Source organism: Parambassis ranga, chromosome 18 (genome assembly GCF_900634625.1).
Source record: "Parambassis ranga chromosome 18, fParRan2.1, whole genome shotgun sequence".
NCBI classification, from domain to species: domain Eukaryota; kingdom Metazoa; phylum Chordata; class Actinopteri; family Ambassidae; genus Parambassis; species Parambassis ranga.
In genome coordinates this window covers 10470428-10494493 of record NC_041038.1, presented here as the reverse complement: position 1 = coordinate 10494493, position 24066 = coordinate 10470428, and the positions used below count along the sequence as shown (strand labels likewise).

The 24066-nt window shown below is 42.4% G+C and overlaps 1 protein-coding gene across 1 annotated transcript in view; it reads left to right on the top strand.

Moving 5' to 3' along the window:
* Positions 1–203: 203 nt before the first annotated feature.
* Positions 204–24066, top strand: part of rbpjb (recombination signal binding protein for immunoglobulin kappa J region b) — a 37950-nt gene continuing 14087 nt past the window's right edge. The window contains exons 1-2 of the mRNA XM_028429060.1: positions 204–410; positions 22741–22779. Coding sequence (XP_028284861.1) covers positions 391–410; positions 22741–22779 — 59 coding nt within the window. The 5' untranslated portion in view covers positions 204–390. The remainder of the gene's footprint in view (positions 411–22740; positions 22780–24066) is intronic.

Sequence of the window (24066 nt, the reverse complement as noted above, 5' to 3'; positions counted from 1 at the left end):
AACCGACCCGGTGCTGTAATTTATTACCCGGTAAACACGTGGGAATAGTATTTCAGCGCCACAAGATAAACAACTACTCCGCTTCACGCACATCTCGCGATAAGGGACGCTCCCTCTGTGCTTCCCTATTGTGAGAGTTTTCCAAATCTCGCGTGATCTTGGAAGTTTCCCACGCCTGTTGTTGTGGCGTCTGCCCTTTTCGCTGTCTCTCTCTCTCTCCCTCCCTCCCTCTCTCTCTCTCTCTCTCTCTGTCTTCCTCACCCACCCCCTTTCTCTCCGTCTCCCTCGTCCCTACACCTTCAGTCTGCTTCTGTTGTCTCGGCGGATTGTTGGGCTGTGGGAGAGAAAGGATATCGCGAGTATTGGAGTTTTGGTGAGAGTTTGTGGAAGATGGCGCCTGTTGTGACAGGGTGAGTCTGAGATTCGGGGCTGGCGGTGGGGAGCGGAGTTAAAGACAATTTAAGTTATTGCAGTGAAATAGCTTCATTTTTTAGTCCGCGCGATGAAGCCTGTGGACGGTGCTGGGGTTTGGCCACTGGGTTTAGTCGCCACAAGTCTCTTCTTTGTGTCGGTGTGTTTGCGTGCGAGTGTGTGTGTGTGTGTGTGTGTGTGTTTTTTCTTTGACCAGTTACTTGCCTGATCTGACTGTTGCTGCAGTGTTTTGTGAGAGCTAGCCCCAGCTAAGCGATACTTCACCCCCGGTGGTCTTTTCTCCCAGACAACGGCGGAGCTGTTAGCAGCCATGCTAGCTAAACAAGCTAAACACAACCAGTCAGGCATGTTTTTTAAAAAAAACAAAACAATTAAAACGCTAATATGCCGTTTGATTTTACTCCCAGTGTGGCTTACAGTGAAAGCACTCGTGTAATTCCTGGTTTTTCCTCTTTCTCGAAACGTGCTCAGCAGCTAGCCGGGCAGCACGTTTACGACACTGGATTCACGACTTAATACAGCTAGCTGTCCGATAATGGACGTGAGCTAGCGATATTTTGACTGAAACACGTTGTTGCTTTTGTGACCAAACATTGTCCTTTTGGTTGTTTTATTTAATAAACTGATGTTCTAGAGCTACGATACACACACCGTATACTTTTATGACTTATGTGCAGTATTCCTACGACTTGCATGTTTTCAAAATCCAGGTTTTCCGATGTATGAGTGCATCTAAGGACAAAAATAACCGATAAACACACACCCACAGCCATGTGCTCTTGACCCCCATCATCCGTGATACAATAATCAGACAATGTTCATGTTTCATGATGTACATTTCTTCCCCGGTGTGCTCTTAATATTAGATGATCATTTAAATCAATTTTATATCCCTAATGTAAAATACTTATTATGCATCTTCATCGTTACTTTAGCTTTAAATGTGAGATCTGACTTGTTTATCGTATTTAAGCTGCCCCCATTTTAAGTAGTGATCATTCATTACTCATCAGCAGTGTGTTATTTTATCAGAGTACCTGATGCAACACTGTGGTGTAAAACTGATTAAAATGATTTGCCTGCACATTTTTTTTTTTGCACTGTCCAGGCAATAATCCCCACAGACAGCTCAGTGGGTAACAGACATTTGCAGGGTTTGCTAGAGGTGTGTGTGTGTGTGTGATGGTGGGAGAAGGGGAGGGGGATTGCTGGTGGTTTCCAGCAGACCTGAACTGATTTCATTTGGGGGTGGGTGGTGGTGGTGATGTAGGAAGGGGAGGCGGAGGGAGGGAGCAAGAGGGCAGGCGGGTCAGGTCTGGGTGGCTGGCCACCTGTCCAGATGATATCTCCACATTGGTGTGTGTTTTTCTGTGAGTGGGGGTCAGTGCGGGAGATGTGTGTGTGGTGGGGGAGCTCAGAGAGACGGAGAGGAAGAGGTTTAACTGAAAATTAAAGTGCCATAAGGGTCTGGTGGCAGACCCTGTTCACAGTAACGGTTGGAGGCATCAGTGAGCATACTGTCTGAATGGTTCCTGGCTCTATAAGTGCTTCTGATTCTTCATAAAAAAATGCAGTTGATTGCATTATATTTGCACTATTTAATAGTGGTTTACTGTAGTTGTTCTGTCAACAGTTTTCCATGTTCATTTTCAGTGATTGTCAAAGAGCTACTGCTGCTTTGTGAAAACACGTGGCAGCTCTACACAACACAAAATCTATATTTGAGGTATCAAACACCTCCTCCCTGTAGACTTGAAAGATGGACAAGCATAAGATCTGCATTTCGTTTTGAATATATGTCATTTAATGCCCTTTTCAATGTCAAAGGTGTCATATTGCACCATATGTCGGTAACATTTTTTTGGACCTCATCAAGTATTATGGTAAATTTTAAGAGTATAGATTCAAAATACATTACACACAGCACATAAGACCCACTAATGTTTCACGTTTGTGTGCAGTCTGAAAGGGTGCAGTACGGTCAGCTTTCAGTGTAACGCTGCGGGAGTCAATGGTGTATCCTAGCTCTGGCTCTACGACGCCGTCGTAAACATCACACCCATGTGGAAATGCTAATTTGCGCCCCTTTTCTGATGTCTGTCAGTAAATTCAGTGATAGTTTGCCATCTCAGCTACAACTTCTGTTTTCATTTAAGTGGTTCTCAGATGTTGTAAAGTCTGTTTTGACTAAAGAAAGGCACTCCTCCTCACTTGTCACCCTGGTGCTTTGTTTACTTCTGTTTGTTAATATTCTAAGTCCAGATTCTATGGGAAGTTTTAGTGAACCCACATTCACGTGCTAATTTTCACTGTAAAAAGGCTAGAACACTGACTAACGACTGTTCTTTCCTGGTTAGTAACTCTTGTGGCTTCATCACAAATTTCACCTGTCTCTGCTCAACCAGTTAATTTTGCGTAGCTTAATTTTATAATCTAAAACTAATTGATTATATAGCTCTGCATCAGAGAATTATTAACACTGTTGATCTATTAATTGATGACTGAATTTGTCTATAAATTGACATTGTAAAAAAAATCATTGTATCAAGGTGCATCTTATGAACAGAAGATTTTCGGATTAGGCAACTATTTTAAATGATTCAGTTATTACTTGATTAGTGTCAACTAGTTGAGGACACTGTCTAGTTGTGCTTTTGAGACACAAGGTCACAGTGTATCATTTGATACAGTAATAAAAACCATCCTTGACTTAGCTCACTCACTGTGAGCTTTGTAGGTTGCTGCAAAAATACAAATCAGACCCAAAAACCTCTGGACCTCCATCCTCCATGTACGCAAGGAGGAGGGGGTGGAAAATACAAATAAACAGTGTAGATTTCGTAATTTTCTTCCTTTTCTCCTCATGCCAGAGAAACTTGATTGTGATAGCTGAAAGAGCAGCTCTGTTCACCTGGGATGATAAAAGCATGAATCACTTATTTCAACACTGTTCTGCCTTTACTGTGCCCCTAGGGGATGGGATTCCATTTAGCCACCCCTGCCTCTGTCCCTCTGCCAAAAAAAAGAACGATGGAGTCTTTCAGGCCAAAAGCCAAGCGTCTCTGTGCTGGTGTAATGATACTACCGAGAAACAAAGTTGTGTTCTTGTATTTGTTAGCATGAGCATGTGGTTTGAGCTCTTGTGTGGCTGATCTGATGGAGTGAATGTTTGTGTGTATATGGGTAGAAGAGTGAGTGTACCTAGACATAAACGTTGATCTGTGTGTGTGTGTGTGTCCACGTGCATCCATTCCCCAGGGTCCTCTCCTCTTCCCTGCTTCCTTTTATAAAAGGAGAGATTCAGAGAGAGCAGCAGATGTCGAAGCGCTGACCTTTATGGTGGCAAAGGCTCAGGCTAGAGTTAAAAGACATGCCGAGGCACCCCGCCCCCCTTTAACCCACAAAGCAGCAGCCCTATGTCCACCAGCACACACACACACACACTCTGCTACCCTAGCTGCTGCACTGATGGATAGGTTAACGATGGAGATGATACAAGCTACCTGATCTGTCTGCCACCTCAGGATCCCGCAGCCTCCAAAGCGGCCTCACTATCCACACACAGAGCTGTGAACATTTTCAAAGTGCATGTGTTACGAGTGGGGAGGTTACAAGCCGGGAGGGAGCTGTGCAGAGTTACACGGAAATGTGCCATCGCCAGACATCTTTAGGGGGATTTATTCTTGTGTGTACAGTAGCCTATTGTTTTGGAAGTTCATACATATCCATTACTTCACATGATTGAAATATCCCCCGAAGCCTATAGTTTCAGCCAGGGTTCAGATTCAACTTGTTTGGTCGAGTGACGATGGGCCTCTTAAAGCAACACACGCCCTGGTTGACTCAGTGTCTTCTTTCTCTTGTTTCACTATTCAGGCTGTGTGTGTGTCTGTCTGTCTCGAGGAACAACCACAGGAGTCACCCAAGGAGATAAAAATTCACATTTTTGCGTAATTTGGGTTGGATCGGTGCCAGGTTGGCGCTCCTTATTCTCGGTCGTCACCCACCTGGACAAATGTGCACACACCCGATATACCATCAGAGTGTGGCTCCGCACTTCTACTTCCCGTCAGAATGGCACAGTGGTTCTTACTGATATACTTGAGTGATCCTTTTCATGTATAAGTGGTGATTGTGCTACCTGTTCTCTCTGTATTGACACTGCCAAAATGCTAGTTGGGGTGCAGTTACTATTAGTCAAATTCAGCATAGAGATGTGGTGGGAAATGCATTTCTTGGCAGGTAAATTTGACAATTTGTTGTCAATTATGAACTCTAAATACAACAGTAGAAATTTGATAGCAGTCCAGTTACCATTGTTGTGGTGTTAGAATAGAAGTACTGTATTCAGTGCAAGCTGGGAAATTTCTTTGTAAACTCTAAGTGAACTATGATGAAAGTGAAGGTTTGTTCCTGAACAAAAGCGAAACAAACTGCACATGCAAACACACCTTCATCATTACAGTCAAGGTGGTGACGGATGAGCTCCTTCTTGATATTGGGAAAGAGTCTGAGGGTGTCAACTCAGGTGCATAGTGTGGGTGTCTGATAAGTTCAAATCTGCATTCCTGAATGACTGCATAAAGACTGATGTAGAACTCCGACAAATTAACTTTGCATGCATTAGGCCACAAACTTATCACCGATTCTTGGTAAGTGTGAAATGAGAAAAGGAATGCCAAAGTTTGCAGCCTGCAGCAGGGTTTGGTTTCTCATGTTAAACAATAACAAGCGTGGCATTCATTTGCTCTAAAGGGCTTGAATGTATTAGTCTGAGCTCATAGATTTCACCTCCGGCTCTTCCAAACATCTTGCTGCTGTTGCTGTGCGAGGATGGGACGGAACATTCTGATGTAAATCTGAAGCTGGTGTGGTTTTGAAAACAGCCCGGGTGTCATGTTTGATAGAAGCCCAAGTCCTCTCTGGGTGTTGTTGTTGGCCTTGGCTTCACCGCTTAGCTAAGACATGAGGGTCTACAGAAAGCTCAACACGAGACAAATGCCAGTCTTGTTTTGGAGAAGCTCTTTTGTCTTTCTGACATTCGCTCTGCGCTTCCTAGAGAATTTCCTCAGCCCTGAGTTTGCCTTTCCCTGCCCCTGTTCCTTTGCTGTTCGTAGTGATTACAGCTTCACCAAGGGAACGGTGGTTTCTACTGTGTCAGCAGTTTTTGCCCCCGCTGTCTCTCCACATTCAGGATGTTTCATTCAGAAAACATGAGCTTGATTCCCCCTGTCTGACTCTTGTTTGCTTTCACTCCGCAAACTCTTACCGACTTCCTCTGAAAATGAGAGGATCTGACACTGACACTTTGCGTTTGTTACCGAAAGAACAGGAAAGGCATAAGCTTAGAGTGTTACTTTAAGATTTCAGGATTCACCACAGAAAGCCAGTTTTTTTATTCTGTTGCCCCAGAATAATGGCTGTTTGAATCTCTGCCTGTGGCTGTGAGGGGAACCTTCAAGTATCCCTGTCTGACAACCACACTGGGCCGGTTCATCCATTCAAAGGAAGGTTACAAATGTACACAGGATCTCCCGTGTTGGGAAAACCCCTAGCGACGCCACCTCCCACAGCTGTAAGCAACTGCCACTGTTACTGTATTAGATAAGAAGGGAGTGGTGATCAGTGAGCCAGTCTGTAGTAAAGCTTACACAAACAAATGTTGTTATAGCCTCAGGGCTGTTACTGGCATCATAAAAGGTCCGCTGATGGCCACAGAGCAGATGAAAACATTGGCTTTAGTGTTGATTGATTCCCTTTGAGTGGACATTTTACGACAGCGTGGTTAAGTAAATTGTATCAGAGGTGTAAAATGCAATATTTCATGCTTATTATAGTGCAAACAATGCAGTGTGCTTGACATTAGGCATGTATGTGTCTTATTTTGAAACCAAAAAAAAATATATATTTTTTGAACATGATTTCTGCAAGCCAGCCTCCAGGGAGCCCACTGCTGGCATCTGCCCAGGCAAGTGATGGCAGCCCTGGGGAGACGAGCTGTCTGCTCAGCCCCCCCTCTCTGCAAGAGAAAGGGCAAGACAGGCACAAAAAAGGAGTTATCGAGTGTCAGGAGAAATATTGAAGGAATAGAACAAAGGAGAGAGTATAGGGTTGGGATTCCAGGAAAGGCAAACTGTTATCTCCAAATGTTTCTTTGCATTGTCTGGTTGTTTAACTAAGGCTGTCGGAGAGTTTTACTGAAGAATCCGCCTGGTGGCATTCCTGTGGCTGTTGACGTCAGGAGGTTTTGGCCTTTGCTAAGAATCACAATGAAGTAATGGACATGTGTGTCGTTTTTGTGGAACGGTCTATTGATTGTGGTTTAGGAAACAATGCTTTTTTTTTTTTTCTTGGAGAAAGGGCTGCTCATGTCGTGGTTTATCATCTTGCACTTGTGGCTCCAGTTTGATGTTCTATACCGTTACCATCATTTTGAAAGCACTGCTGAAGAATGTGTGTGAGGTTTCACATGAGCTCATGGAAAAAAACGCAAAGACGTTTATTTTTTTTTAATATATATTCACTGATTTATCCTGAAAAGTCACCAGCAAAGTTTTGGTGTTTATCACCCTACTGGATTTATTAGAATTGAACCTCAAATATCCGAACCACAACCCTAACTCGCCAAAGTGTCTGGTAGATAAATGAACCAGGCTTTGCTTTCATTACTAGCATTCATGCATGGGAAACTGATATATTTCACTTAATTATATTCTCAGTCATTTTTCCGCTTTGTGTGTTTTAGTAAATCTGTGTGTGTATGCGGAGAGAGAGAGAGATTCAGGAAGTATCTCGTCTCACATCTTGTTAATGATAGAGTGCCTCTTTTGGAGAGATAGCATGTTTTGAAGAGGAACAAGTAGCAGGAACAACAACCTCCTTCCCCATCATGACAACAGCACTGAAACCAGACGGCTGTCTTGAGCTGACAAAGTCATTGCTAAACTGCACACACACAGACGCACGCACGCACAAGCGTGCTGCGGTCTCTACATTTGGTTTGGTTTGCTGAGGATCATCTCACAGCATGTGAGTTAAAGGTCATGTCTCACTCTCCCTCTCTCTTGGTTCTGCCAGGAATTCTATTTTTTCCCTCTTGTTGCAGTGCACTCAGTCCTTGGGGTGGTTTTTGAGGCAAGGGCAGGGCAAGACGGTGGTTAGTGTGCTCGAGCTGATAAATGCCATGAAACTGTGCTTAATTTCGGACAGTCCCATTTCAAAAAGCAGGCATGTACAGTGGAGAAGTGCAGTTGTCACTGTTTTGTAATTATTTTGCGAACAAGTTAACACGGAGAACTGCTATAATTCATTTCACCATTCATCCTTATCAAGAAAATGGCTGGTGAGGGCGATTGAAATGTCTGGTGTTTATGTAGCCATGCATCCCTTTGTGGGTATGAATAAGTGCTTGTAAAGTCTTCTGGTCAGCGTGGAACTTGTCGTCATCGTCAGAATGGCAGAGAAGGTTGTTACACAGTGTTAATTTTGGCAACAATTTCTGATTTAGTTTTTATTTTAGTCTTGTGACTAAAATGTCATTTGATTTTAGTCACGTTTTAGTCATCAACATTTTTGAACTTTTAGTCTAGTTTTAGTCGACTAAATCTCTATGATATATATTTTTTCATGAAATAATTAAGGTTTTATTGTGCAATAAAACAGGCACAGCTTTAACTTGTGTTATTTGAAACAAACACCTCTTTATTTAATTGCTATGATCTTTTCACAAAAGACCCAGTGAACAGTGAGCCGCTCTCCCTGAATACACTGTTCAGTCATGACCTTCTTCATGAATCCTCCATAACTACAGCAAAACACTTCAGTGACAGCTTAGAAACAGGTCACATGCTGTAAAACCATCAGCAGCGGTGTCTTCATTTATAGATTTTGTCACGTGTATCTTTGAACGGAAGTTAAGACGACTCGTCTGCAAATGTCGCTTCAGGTTTGTTGTGTTTTTACCGCTGATAGTCGCTCCACACGGTTTGAACCGTCTTGTTTGTCTTGACATCAAACGTGTCCGTGTGTGTGTTCTTCTCCTGTGTTGTGTTACCGTGCATGAGGACGCCTTCTTCCAGCATCACAGGGTAACGTCCTTACGCAGAGAGATCACTTCTGATTGGCTCTCTGCCGCCGTCTCCTGATTCGTCCCTCCCTTCCACAAACAAAATTTGCTCTGATTGGATCTCGTCTCCATCAATAATTTCGTCTCGTTTTTATTCATTGACGAAAGTGTCGATACATTTTGTCTTCGTTTTTGGCACCGTGCGTTTTTATTTAGTTATCGTCTCATTTTTATCAGCAAAAAAAGGTTGTTAACGAAAACTATGACGAAAATGATTCGTCAACAAAATTAACACTGTTGTTACAGGGGAAGGTTGCCTTGAAAAGTGCCTGTCTTGTCTATAGCAGTGAATCCTTCAGCCCCAACCATATCCCAAGATATGGTTGGTGATGGTTGCAGTTATTTTTTCCAAGAGTACAGCAGATTTCACAGACTTTTTAACAGCTACTTACAGGTGGCAAGGCTGCTTGGCGACAGCAGCCGGGCATCATGGTAAACAGAATGTCCTCTGCAGACCAGAACACCTTTTTCAAAGGACACATCTCCCACATTGAGTCACAGTTATGATATCTTGGGATTCGTTGGCAGCCCCTGCATTTTGCCACTTATGTGTGAGGATGTGATCATTTGACACTACCAACAAAAAATGCGACCTACTTTGCATAATTGACGAATTTTTCGAAAAGTGAGGATGTGAAACATTCGAAGCAGTTCAAGCTTCTTAGATATTACATTATCTGATCTTTAAAAGAAAACTTTAAAAATTGCATCTTCACTGTCAAAATCTTGCTGTTAGAACTAATCTCGATCACTTAAAAAAAACCATATTAATTGTTTGTTTTGTTGTAATAGGTAATTACTATGCTATGAAACACCTGGCTTCTGTGGGAAATGCTGACACTGAAGGTTCATTTTGTAAAGTATGATCTGTGTCTAGCGAAGATAAATGAGATTGAAATTCAGTAAGGAGGCAAAATTGGGAATAGGACCACCTTTCAACATCAAGACCTGTGATGGCGAGCACCTGCTGAACCAGTAAAGACCTTTTAAACCACTGCGGCTGATCCTTTCTGCTAGGGCTGAACGATCTATTGTTTTAGAACGAAAATTGCGATCTCAGACAACGCGATTTTGAGATCGTCAAAGCCACGGGTTTTTTGCACTGCTCCTAACTGAATCAGGTTTTGTTTTGTCAAATGCTACGGCTAAAAACGAAAAGAAAACGTAGGAACTGGTCCCTAAAGCGGACTCTAGGAGGAGTTTTTTTTTTCTTTAAATTTCTTTAAAGAATCGTGATATAACATTTTTGCCTTATCACCCACCCCTAGGTATGATGTAAGTTTCTGTGATCTTTGCAAATGCACTAAAACTTGATTTGAAAAAAATCGTGGATGAAATCGAAATCGCAATATTTGCCAGAAAAATCGCAATTCAATTTATTCTTAAAATCGTTCAGCCCTACTTTCTGCTGTAAAACGGTTAATATGTGTCATTTTCCTCTCTACACTCATGAGTATCAGGATACTTTAATTAATGATTAGTCTGCCAGATATTGTTCAGATTAATTACTGTCAACCAAAGACTTGTTTGATAAACGCAATGGAGCTTCTCTGACTTCCACCAGATCCACTACCTGCTCCTCTCACTGAAGCTGCAGTTGTACTTCTGTGGTCGATCTAGACTCCTCGCAACACTTCCCCCGGGTTCCCTCTTGTTCCAGCAGTGAGTCATCATCTCAGCCCAGAGTGAGAGGGGGGAAGAGGGAGGAAAGGGTGGTTCATGCAGGGTTCAAGGCTCCTTCACCTCGTACCCCCTCTTCTCTTTACTGACAGTTTCCCTCGAGCACATGACCCTTCTCAACTCCAAACCCGAGCTGTTCTGTGCGGTTTTTGCAGTCATACTCGTCACTTCTGTGCAGTTTTTTTGGATCAAAAACGTCTAATATTGTGAGATCACACTGTTTTGTGTCTTTGCACTTGGCCTGGATTTTTTTGTTCTGGCTGTGTACTTGCAAAATTCCATATGATTTTGTATCCTGTTATCCTGACTGCCATTTTTTTAACATTGCTAATATATCATAGCTTAGTGGTTTAGAAGATTTTTGTTTTTCCATCATGTAGTTAACCTGGAACGAAATGCTGTTGTGGTCAGATTGAGATTCGAATAGATAGATGCTGAATTCAGTACAAGCTGTCAGTTCAGTTTTTAACACAACCCTTATATAATTAGGTTGTACACGTATTATACAGGTGAAGCAGCTGGATTCTCACAAGATAAAAAAAAAAATAACAAATCAACTTGTCTGGTTTCTGTTGCAATCAGTTGGCGTCTTTTAAGGAAATTGAGCAAGCAACAACTGTTCATGGCAAAAAAAAATGTCTAACTGCTACTCGCTAGCTTGCATAGATGTGTTGTGGTTACTCTTTGCCAATTTCTTACTGGTGGTGCTTGGTCAACCGGACGGTGACATCCAATGATGTATGAGAGCTACTTGAATGTAGACCGATGGGATTTTAACTTTAGGGAGTTTAGTGTCAACCATAGTTGTTTGATAATGCATTGTTTACTCTATGACACATGTTATCTGAGGACTGAATGGAGGCAGGTGGCAGGCAGCGTAGAGGAAACAGTCAGACCTGCAGGATTCACAATGGAGGCTTCATTAAAGATAGAACAAGCATTAAGGGATTGTGTGTGTGTGTGTGCATTTGAGTCCAGGTTGGCTCCCCAGAACACACTGGAAATTTCATTACTTTGTTGTCTGGATGTAGTATATGTGCACAAGAAATAGAGTATGTACGTGCTCAATATGTTCCGGCCTCTGCGCCAGATTACACTCGTTAAAAGTGTACAGTTGGTGTGCAACTAAGTGTATGTCTAGATGTCTTATTGATTGTGTGCCAGGCCGAGAAGAGTTTTAAAAAGTCTGTGTCCAGAGAGCTCCATATGGAGCATTGATGTTGGAGAGTGCGGTCAAGAAGGAGAGAGATGGAGGGAAGGAAAATGAAGGGAGGGAGGAGGCAGAGACAGCACGAGGAGGCCTTTTCTTTGGCTTTTCTGCCTCTGTCATTAAGCTCTCCCATGTCAAAGACAGATGGAGCGGGTGCCTTGTGTGTGTGTGTGTGTATATGTGTACTTGCAAGTGTAGACTGATGTGACCCACCCAAATCTACACACACACACACACACACACACTATTCCTACCCTCAGTTCTGCCCCCAGTGGGGCGTCTCAGGGCAGCTACCAGACCTCTGCCATCTGCAGTCAGTCAGCCTCCAGGGTCCGGCAGCTCATCAGCAGTCAGTTAGTCAGATAATCCTGTTTCTACTTGTGCCATATAAAACTACAATTTCATTCTTTAATGTTGTGATTCTGATGACACAGTTTCTTGTTTTACCATGCCCTTGTTTGTCTTAATGACGGGACGTTTTTAGTCAGTGGTTTGCAACACCACCTCTAATCGGGGAATTGAGAAAATGACAATATAGTTAGGCGGCGATTAAGGTCAAGTACATGGATGACAGTGGAATGTACATAAGAAGTCAGACAGAATTTGACCCACAAATGCGTCAAATGCTTATTGCTCCATTTGTCTTAATACCTTAAAAACAATAGTCCCATGATAGCTAGAGTACATTTGTGCCTCTAACAGGTCACATTCTAAATGTTACTGGTTCGATCAGGTTACTAAATACAGTACATTCTTCACCTTTTTGAAAATATGTTGTGTTTTAGTTGCTGTTTCCACAGGTTAGAAGTGTTACATTGTAAGGTTGGGTGCTATGTAAAATTTCATATCGCCTACTATGTTTGTGTTTATTATTCAGTTGAATGTTTAAGAAGGTTGAGCATTAAAAATGACCACTTTTTACCCATCATGTCCCGTGTCGCATGTGCTTCCAGAATATTTGAAAAGAATTCTGTGCCCAGCCTTACTCATTGATTGTGGTGGATGTGTTATGGTGACTTGCACCATGCAACTATTTGTAGCCTCTCACCACTCCTTCCTGGCTGCTGCAGATGTTAGCATGTATGGTGCACATGCCAGACCGCAGTGCCAAGCACAGAGCGAGCCTCCAGTTCAGACCCCACCTCTCTTCTGCTGTTTGGTTGCTTGTCTGTGAGACTTCTTGTCCCTCATTGTCCCGCTTGCCTCCTCTTTCAATGCTGATGGAATACAAGCTTAGTGCCCAAACTTGGCTTCATTCACTGCAGCATTTTTTTTTTTTCTCAATGATTAAATATGTGCTTGAAAGATGTGTGCGTAATGCCCTGTTCTGTGGGCCACACACAGAATAGTGCTGCTGAGGAAGTGAGTGTGTATTAAAGGAAAAGGCTGATGTTTATCCCTGCTCTGTGTTATAGCTTTGTAACAGTGTACAGGAGTTGTGACATCAGTATGCAGGTATTTTTCAATGATCTGCCAGCGGGGTTGAATTTCCAAATTTCTCTCACTTAATTTGAACCCTCTAAACACTCACACACACACATATTCATACCCTCATACTTGGTGAGACTTGTTATTTCCACCCATTTTTCTCTGTCGGGTCTTGAAGTTTTGAAAACACGTCATACACAGGTAACACTGTGTGTCTCAACCTCAGCTTGTTTTCGTCTTTCAAGCAGATCACTAAGTCAGGCTTCAAGTGTATTTGAACTTCTCAGAAGTCTTTTATAAATCGGTTTACAGGTTGTTCCACCCCATCATATTGCTCATTGTGTCTGTCAAATGTCAGTATGATTCTGAGCAGGTGGGTTTCCATGACTTTATGTTGGAATGTCATTTATAACATGTGATCTGTATTGCTGTATATTTACTTAGGGCATAGATGTGTAGCACCGAGGCAGCTTTATGCTGTGTAAAAGAAGGTAATAATATGTAATCTAGAGTGTTTTAACATCTTTATCTCTCTGTCTGCATCGTGAAAGGATCTACGGTCTGCAGATTTGACCATGAACAGGATGCATTGTTTGTGGGGGACGGGTACAGCTATACACATTAGTAATTGATTGTGTCAGTGAGGAAATTGAGGAAGAAATACGCAAAAAAAACCAGCAATAGAACCATGGAAAAAGTGAAAGTGTCGACAATCTATTTATAAAACTGGTGTTTCTTTTTTTTGTCATTGTTCTCTTTTTTGATTTTCCACTGAACATTATAAAAAAGGAGAACAAAGTTAGCGGAATCTACACTGAAGCAGTGCCCAAAGAGAGCAGTAAGGCATCTTAAAACGTGTCACACATTATGAAAAAACATCCCCAGCTAAAATCCTTCCACGTTGACTTATGTGAAGCTGTCCATTCTAAGGTTGTGTGAGTACTTTGGTTTCAGCTGTGGTTAGAGGTGAGTTCATATATTTGGTGTCACAGAGACGGCCCATGGCGATGCAGGCCGGTGGAAGCTGCAAGGGAGGATGGTGTTGATAATGAGGTGTACAGCCACTCCGAGGAGTTTGCGATATCTGCTATCAGCCCTCAGGCAGGGAAACCAGACACCTTTTTATAGGCCTAATCCCTCATGCCATGCCTTCTCTTTCCCCTCACTGCTTTCTGTGTGCACTGTCCTGTATCTTACGGTGTTTGAGTGTAAATGCAGATCCATAGATGTGTGGTTTCATATTCACACATTGCTTATATTTGAGTGCACTTCATCAGTGGCACGTGGCAAGTGTGAAAGCAGTTCAGTTATATGGAAATTGAAACTTACACTGGATTAGTATTTTACTTTTTCGTAGTTTTTACCTAGCTTTACAAATGTAGGGGACTTCTGCTGTGATCTGACACTATATAGCAAATAAAATGAACTCGACTTTCAAGGGGGTGGGGGATGCCATTGGGGGTGGGGCTCCCCGTAATACAATGCTAGGGGAAACACTGCTTATAATTACGTAATGCCGATATTAAATTCTTAAAATTGTTATGGTATTTCGTAGGGCTGAACGATTTTAAGAATACATTGAATTGCGATTTTTCTGGCAAATATTGCGATTTCGATTTCATCCACGATTTTTTTCAAATCAAGTTTTAGTGCACATGAGCATTTGCAAAGATCACAGAAACTTACATCATACCTAGGGGTGGGCGATATGGCAAAAATGTTATATCACGATTCTTTAAAGAAATTTAAAGAGCTGCTGCTGTCACCTCTGTCCACCGTTTACTAGAGTCCTCAGATGGAGCCTCTTCATCAAATGCCTGCGTTTTGTTTTGGTGACGTCATTAGCTGTTGCCTTTGTCTGCATCTGATGTACACACAGCGGCCCTCCCACACACACACACACACACAGGTGTAGAAGAGCTGCTGACGGCACAACAGCAGCGAACTTGAATATAGCGAGCTGGTAATGTTCAGAGAGGTGGGCGCGTACGTGCTCGTAGCATTTAATACATTCGTATACACGCGACCCTTACACTGCGACACACGTCACGGGCGCACACACACAGGCTTAGAATACGCGCCGCTGCTGCCGGCAGAAACAGTACCGAACATAAAGGTGGAGTTCGTTTTAGGGACCAGTTCCTCCGTTTTCTTTTCATTTTCAGCTGTAGCATTTGACAAAACAAAACCTGATTCAGTTAGGAGCAGTGCAAAAAACCGTAGCTTTGACAATCTCAAAATCGCGTTGTCTGAGATCGCAATTTTCGGTCTAAAACGATCGTTCAGCCTTAGTATTTCGTATTGACAGATGCTAGATCCTATAAAGTCATTCTATGGTTGTACAATCTGGATCCAGCCACATGCGCACATCGCCTGCTAGTTGACCCCTAGAGGCTGCTGCACTCTAACCCTCGACCATGAGTGTATAAATGACGGAGTCTGGCATCTGTGTGGTGTGTTTTGGTCTACTGATTTGTGTATGCCTATCCATGTTTGTCTATCTGAAATCCAGACAAAACACGATCCACCAAAGATGTCATGCAGTAATTTGTCTGTTGTGCGAATACTGTTGTATATTTTTGAGAATTTTATCGTCAGTCGTCAGTCAGTTTACATGTTTGAGTAGATTTTTCTGAGCTCTTAAGTTTGTGGTGAATGTAGAAGTTTTTGATTCTTATCTTGCAGATTTTCATCTAGCTGTGAGGCATTTCCTTATGCTCACTAAGATTACGTATTTTGTAATCTTGGTGAGCATAAGTTTCGCAAACGGAGTAGCCCCCAAACATACACACAGTCATAGGAAGCCAGTCGACCAATCTCACTTACATTTGAGCCTGCTTGTTTTTTCTTTTTACACATCTACCAAGTTTTTAACCTGATTGTACGTATAGTCAACAAAATGTCTTAGATTGCCGTCAATATGTCTCCCACTTCCTATTGTGTGTGTTAAGGAAATTTTTAGTCTCTCTTTAACACGTGTATCACACCCCATCAGGTGTGAAATTCACCTCTGGCATAAATAACATGGCAGCGTGCGGTTCAACAAGGTGCTCGCGCCTTTATGAAATCAACAACTTCTGCTTCTGCTGAACTGCCGGCCAGTACCTGTTAAAGGAAGTCTATTTTAAGTTTACATGCATTGCAACAGTAGTACTAAAACTTATGTGGCCAGCAGAATATTCTTCTTAAAGATCATATGATACAGGTAGCCTGTCCATATTTTTTGCATTTATTTCTTTTATTGCTCTGTGTAAACTGTGCCTGTTTTCTGCTGAACAGAAAACTTTACTTTGCTACTTTTTGATTTGTCAGAGATGTGTCACATACATGCCTGAGCAGCGGAGCAAAAAGCATGTGTGCACTTTGGCATTATAGTGTCTTTTCAGTCTGGCACATTACACCGAGGACATGTCACGGTGTGTATTTCGATGTCTTCTGAGCCTTCGGGTGTTGATGTGTGTGTGTTTTTTTTTTCCTCTGCACTGTTTAGACTGTCAGTCACAGCTGTCAAACACATCCCTGTATGAACGGCAGGCTGACTTCCCCCTCTCTCTCTCTCTCTCTCAATCAGCCCCCCGTTGCGTTAACGCATGTTTGTGTGTTAGCATGTGGAGGTGGGTGGTCGATCCCTCTATTCATAGCAACTGCCATCCCTCTCTGTCACCAATACCTCGTATGTCATGCTATCTGTCAGACAACGATGAGAGAACCCTCCCCGTTTCCCCACCATTGCTCCATCCAGAGGTTAATTTTATTCTGTTGCCAAAGCACCAGCATATAGTGCAGTTGTACGTCTGTAGTATGTTTAACTTGGATAGACATCTGAGCATTGATTCATCAGTGAAAGCTACAGTTTGGAGCCACGTTTAGTGTTTGTTTCCAAAGTACCGTTCGGCTAAATATATAAAAGAATACACTAAAGATGTACACAATAGGAACGTCAGTAGTTATTTTAAAAGGTTAATTATTCCCTCTTCTCTCATTTGTTACCTCTAAGTAAAATAAACCACGACTAGTTTTGTACATTATTTCTGGGCGTCTCACTTAAACATTTGGCAATAATAAACCATTTGCATCTAAGAACCCATTATTAACCCAACAACACTCAAAAAGACAAAAAAGGCTTCTCTCAGTATAGAGAGAATTTTTTTATTTGACTGTAATTATAGTTGAAACATGCTCTAAATATATAGGATGTTTTAACATTACATTTTCAAAGGAGGGCTATTTATTTATTTATCCTGGTTTACTTGCATTACACTAAGAGATGCTCACTGTGACTTGTGGTTGCTTGTGTGTGCTGTGAAAGAGGCCTGAGGGGAGGTTTAGTGTGGGAGTTTCACTCTGTGTCTTAGTCCTATCTGCTGTTTTGTTAGAGGTGTTGGGTTTTAATAAGCTACCACAAAAATATGGTCTGTCACCCTCTGGCTGCTCTTGCGTTCAGCCTCTGAGAAATTAAAGTGTCAGTCTGTTGTCAGTGTCTGAATATTTGTGGCTGACTGTGTTTACTTCAAAGGAGCCAGAATGATGGAAAATGCTCTAGGATTTAATTAGACGTATTAGGGGGAAAAATATTCAGTGATTAACTGGAACTTTTTGAATTTTTGTTCATGTATTATTTTTTTGATTTAGGATTTTTGGTGTGATTGCAGTGACAGCTGATTACTCTCTTATTTAAACACACTTTGAAATATTGCATGTCTGCTAAATCCTACAAACTGGTCCTTTAACGTTTTATTACCCACATGCTTCCCATAACATTACAAGCGTTTTATTCTGCCCTCAGAATATTGCTTTTGGCAGCACGGAGGAGCTTTTATCAATTTTCCCATGGCTGTCTTCGGGCTGCAGCACAGCTCGTTCGGTGAACCTAATCCATCACAGTGCAAGACAAGCTGAGAGTGTCTGTTTGTAGAGTTGCATTAGGATGAAAAAGTTGCTCTGTCTCAATTTTTAATGTAAGAAAACAGACAGGTGAGCGTGTCCAAAACCTGTGTTTCACCGTGTTTCTGTAAGGAGCCTCTTTCTGGTCTTAAAAAGTCATAGATAACACTTCATTATATCTATGTTACACATCAGAAATCATCAGAAAAAGCTATTTTTCTACCGTAAGACACAGTCACTATGAAACCACAATGGCAGTTCACAGTCTCTTGCTTGCTCCCCTTGTAAATGGAACGACTGTTTGTCCCATCTTATGCCAGTTCACTGCCCTTGGCACACTAACCCATTAGTAACAATGCCAGGGTAAGCTACCAGCAAGTAGGCTTAGTAGTTTAATGGGCCTATCAGGTTCCTTACAGGACGAAGTTAGAAGGCCCTATTACAGTGTTCATAAACAGACAAGAAAGTTAGATAGGTGCATTAATATACGTGACAGATGATGTAGATCAGTTGGACACTGGGAGTGTAACTTGCTGTTGTGTGCACTCATGGAGATAGGTGTTAGATGTTCCTGTTACTGTTTTTCTGATGGTGACTCATTGTGGTCAGTTCTATTTTGTGGCTTGATTTCTCACTACTGGGTTTTTGCTGCAGTTTTTTTTTTCCACCTTCATTCTATCCAGAGGAAGAGGGAAGAAGGAAGGGGAGCAAAACTCTTCTACTTACTGTTCGTCGGCCATCAGGTGCAAAGAAAAAGAACAGACAAATGTAGTGTAGGACGGTATTGAATAACTGCTTGTGTAGCATTTGAACCTGCACATTCTGACCTTTGACCTCTGCCATAAGATGTGGCACTTCATGGTAAAAAAGCTGCAGATGCAACAGCCTTTCTTTTCTTTGCAACCCAAACCTTTTGTGGTTTCCTGTGTTTGGTCTTCACTTGTTGGTGTTTGTGTTTTGAGCTGGCGCCGCGAAGTGAGCCTGTGTAGGTGAATGGAAATGTGGACGGCGGTTTTTCACAGAACCTGACCGCCTTAATGTGCACACTCGTTCAGTGTGACTCTTCACAGTATTTTCATATAACCTGTCTTGTCGTCTTGCAGCACGCTTGCAGCCTTTCAGCTTCCCTTTCATTCTCTCTCACTCTATATATATATATATAAAAGCTATCTATCCACTTTTAAATCCCTAAATTTTTATCTCTACGTAGAGCCCATTCTCACTCTTCCCACAATGCACCATCCCCTTCTTCTAGCCTCTCCCCCCTCTTTAATCTCCCCCTACACTTTCCCTGCAGTATCCGTTCCTGCATCGCTCCCTGCTTGCTGTGGTCGGGGTGAGGTTTAGCAGCGGGAGGAGGGGAGAGAGAAAAGAGATCCGTCTGGAATCCATTAGCCAGTTGAGGCATCAGTGTTTCACTGTGGGAACCTTATTGATTGCCCTCCTTTATAATTATTCCACCTCCATTCCCTCCTTCTGGCTCTGGCACCAATCATGCCTTTAGTTTCTCCTACCCTTTATCCTCCTCTTGCCTCTTTCCCTGGGCCTTTTTTTTGTTGTTTTTTTGTGGTGTCATGCGTTTTTTTTTTTAAATTTCACACCGTGCCTTCGTGCCAAAATTACTAACCACTTGAGTGGCACCTTATCTCTTTGTTTACTGATCACATGCAAGATGTATTGACACACTTTAACAGCAGCCTGCAAAGCTACCACATCCTACACAAGAAGACAAATTGAATCACTCACCCAGTGCACCTCTCTGAATACATGTACCTGTGCAAAAAGCAGCCATTACCTTGATATAACATTGTTTTTGTACTTGCCTTGATTACTACATTGCCTCTACAAAGCTGCAGCAGTATTGATATGCACGAGTTTCAGTCGAGTATTAAGGTATTGATGAAAAATGTGATACACATAGCATTTAAAACTCCTATTTCTATTATTTGATGTGGAGCTACTAGTTGTCTGATTAATTATTTGAACTGAATGGTGCAAAAATTTAAATAAGATCTGACATACTGTATGCATCTCCAGAATAGTGGTGTTATTATGCTAATGCTAGTTAGCCTTGAGTCTTGGGCTTTATTGCTTTTGCAGGGTTCACCTTTTTTTGATTTGTTGTGCCTGTTTTGTTTTCCACTTTTTGTGATTAATCAGTTTATTCAGTGACATTTAACATGCATTTCACATATAGCATATAGCTTCAGCAATAAGCGCTGTGTATGTCATAGTGCATCCTCACCTTTGACTTGCAATTTCCTTGACGGTACTGAGTGTAAACGAGCTGCAGGCATGATAATATCTCACTGTTTTTCTCTCATATATACATGCTTTCACCCAAAATTTGGTTGTTTTTGGTTGGGGGTGGGTCATCTTTGGAAAGCACTTTGTGTTACATATATATATTGAATTGAAAGTGCTATATAAATAAAGATAGATGATTGAGTAATGGTGATTAATTGAGAGGAAAAACATGTTTTTTCAGCCTTGGCCTCTAAAAAGTTAAACATCTGAAGCTGCTTTTTGTCTGTATGAGAATAATGACAAAACCAGGTGTAGTTTTCTGACCACCAACACTGGCTCAATGTCTTTTAAACAGCAGAAGGTGGTCTTTATGGTCTTGAGTAAAAGCCCTGGCACTGAAGCCCCTAATTTTTGATTTAGCAACTGCGTTTCACACAGTTTCCATTTGATCCCTTAATGCAATTATTTACTAAGACCCTATAAAGACACCAGACAAAGAGTCTAAATTTCACTTTGCCTTTTAAGGATTGTCAATTATTGGCACACAACGCACCTAGCACCTCTGCATGCTATAATTTGGCTGTATTGGACTAATAAGATCATAATTATTTGGGGCAGAGGGCAAGTAGGCTGTGTGCCTACTGATGAAGAGAAGATGAAAAGAAAGGTAGTTTCATTTTTACTTTCTTCCTGCTCAGGACTAGCAGGTTTGATATTTTTTTTTGGTATATTTCCATTTTTGTGGCTTTGGGGATGTTTCTGTTTTAACAGTGAGGGAAAATTTCAAACACTTCTGTCCAGACTGTCTTGCTTATAATACACTGCACACGTCAGTGGTTTTACCAACAAGAATCAGGTTTATTACCCTTTTCTCTTCATGCGGTGTTGGCAGTGGTTTCCTTGCTTCAAGCAGATGTATGACTAAGAGTTTTCATGTGTGACTCAATGACTGGGTTTACAGATCCATCAGATGTCAGCAAATGAAATGCACCTAATGTCTGCTTGCACATCAACGTACAGTGCTCGTCCTGTCAGAGGCAGCGCTCTGCAGTTGACGGTTTTCTTCTTGCAGGACAGTGTGGTTTAAAAAAAAAAGACTGATGTAAATTTTCTGTAATGTCTGGAAGAAAATATAGATCTGTAGAGATGTTGAGGGGGAAACACATTGCAAGCTTAAGCTACCTGCTTCAGAGTTGGGGCTGTCCTCTCAAGGTCTTCAAATGAATGCAAATTTCACAAACATCTGTCCCAACTGACGGTCTTTTCTAAGGGCCCGTTCACACTGGAGAAAGTCATTCCAGCTAGAGTAGGATTGAGCCCAGACAGCCTTTAAGCTGGATGCGTTCAGACCTATTTTCAAATCTGGCTAGCACACCGGCTTCATCCAGCATGTTTGCTGTCCTCCAAACCACTAGGTGGCGCCTCGTAATATACAGAGTCTGTTCACGCTGCGGTAGGACCGCGTGTGCGCATGCGCATGCGTCATGCGTTTTTTTTTGTCCCGTGTCGCGCCCCGTGAACCGGAAGTAGCACATCGCTAACCAAAAGTAACCTGTTGCTAACCTGAAGTAGCATGTCGCTAGCCGGATTCGCTCGCCACATTTGCGTTCACACCTGAGCCACATTTGAGCCAATCCGGCTAGATCCACCCACGAGAGGTGGATTGAAATCAAACTGGATTCAGCCGGATTCGAGGTGTTCACACTCGGAAAAAAACACATCTGGATTGATCTGGATGCGGCCAAATCCTGCTTAAGCCACATTTCTTCCCCCAGTGTGAACGGGGTATTATTAATGTTGCCTGCCATGCCTGGCTGGAGGGTCCACTGGCAGCGTCCTTTGCTTGACATGGCAAACAAACCACACCATGGCACGAGCCACAAGGTTTTTAGGAGTTCGCTGATGTCATTAACGCTCTTGTAAGTGGGTATCATAAAAGTGTCATGACATCAGACTGAGGGGAAAAGGCATCATCCTCCTAACATGACGTGAGGGTTTGTGTATTGGGGGGCTTCCCTGCACCCTTGTGATATTGTATAAACCTTTTGACCGTGAAAAAGTGTGACTCACAAGAAGGTTGAAATGAGTGTAGGGGTGGCTCTTCAGACACTACAGATGTATTTTGGAATACAGAGACGAATCATTAGTTTCAAAAATGATCATCAAAAACCCATTTTAGGGAAGGAGTCTTACTTCTAATAATCCAACGTTTTTTGGCACACATTGCAAAAGGAAAAATGTAATAATTCAGTCTCCCTGTTAGGTGAGATCTACGCCCACCCACCACCACTGTTCATTGAGATTCTTCAGTGTCTCATATCTTTTTGAATACAGAATAAATTACTCTCTGTTGTATTTGACAAAATGAAATTTGCCCTCGGCTCTAAAATGCACCATTGAACTGGAAGCACCGTCTGGGAATTATCAAGTCAAGTGCCCTCCATGTTGATCTGAAACAATGGGCTTCTACTGTTGATGCACATTTCTGACACCCTATGAATTAGTTTCATTAAAGTTCTGTGCACCAGGTCTGTACACCTGCTCAAACCTGTCAGCTGCGATCAAAACATCCTGACATGTCGTAGCGCTTGCCTCACACCGTCAAGGCTGCTACGTGTGTGTGTGTGTGTGTGTGTGCTTACGCGCACCATTTTGCAACGCAGTGTTTACTCTGTGTGTTTGTGGTTGATAAGCAGCCCACTCATGTTTTTCTTCTCATTCTGTGTCTTTGCAGGAAGTTCGGGGAGCGCCCTCAGCCACAGCGCCTAACAAGGTGAGCGCACACACACACACACACACACACACAAGTTACATAGGTGGTTTTAGAGTAGTAGTAATTTTTTGGCCCTGATAATCCTGAAGTGTTAATGCAGGTTTTAGTTAATCATTGTGATTCTGCTAAGTATTGTGTATCACTGAGCTGTGTTTATAACTCATGCCAAAGACATGATGTGTTTTTTTTCTACTTGTTTTTTGCAGTTGTTTGTTTAAAAATAATGCACTTTGTGCAGCTTTGTGTAGCTGCACTGCAAGTTTTTGATTATTCTGTCATTTGGAGCTGCACAAAATGCTGATGGATGTTGTGGCGTTCTCATAGAGGATTGTGTGTATGCGCTTGTTTGCCATTGTTATTGGGAGCAGTCCGGGCTGCTGTGTGTGTCTGTGTGTGTGTGCGCTCGGCCTTTTTTTGCGCGTGGCACTCAGCGGGGGAAAATGAGGGGTTGCATATTGCTTGGAACAGCTGAGCATGGTTTTGGAAAAAAAAAAAGGGGCCCCAGCATCTTTTGATGTGTCCCCCCTCTTCATTCATGTGCTGCCAGTCCGCTGGCTCATGCCGGCCCTTCGATTCGTCTGATGGTTTTTGATGGCCAGAAAAATATGACGGGACACAAAACACTCTTTCCCCAGCAGCCGAAAGGCACAAAACGGAACTCATTTAGTGTGCGTGTGTGTGTGGTTGTTTCCCTGCTTTTCACAATGCGCTCCATTTTTGTCTGTGAATCTGCTTCAGTGCTGACATATCTGCAGGTTTTTCTAACACTTACTTGTCCCCCCTTTTAAGCTGCTATTGCTCCATGGGCTTTCAGACTGCTAACACAGCGTAGCGTCCTGCAAGGGCTTTTTAGGGCAGCTAAAAAATCAAGGTCCTGCAGGGCCGCACTGTCAGAAAGGCTACTCGACTGGAAATACAATACATGACACTCACGTGCATACACTATTCAGACGGACACACAAACACACAGGCGTACAGGCTGAATAAGCTCCCTCCTCTGTTAGAGCAGCCGGCCCCTTCAAGGGCCAATTCTCCCAAACAAAAGAGGAAGGATGAGCCCCGCAGATGGAAAAGCTTCACAGAAAACACATCTTTTGTTGAAAACATTTGTAATTCAGACTTTAAACTTGCCTGTAGCTGTTTTACTGACACACAATCAAGTTTCTTTTTACTGTAATAAATGTAATCCACCTGCTTCACTGTTGATGCTGTGTAGACTGTTGGATAACTCACACAAGTGTCACTCTGACACAGAGTTAAGATATATTGCACAATCCGGTTTCAGGC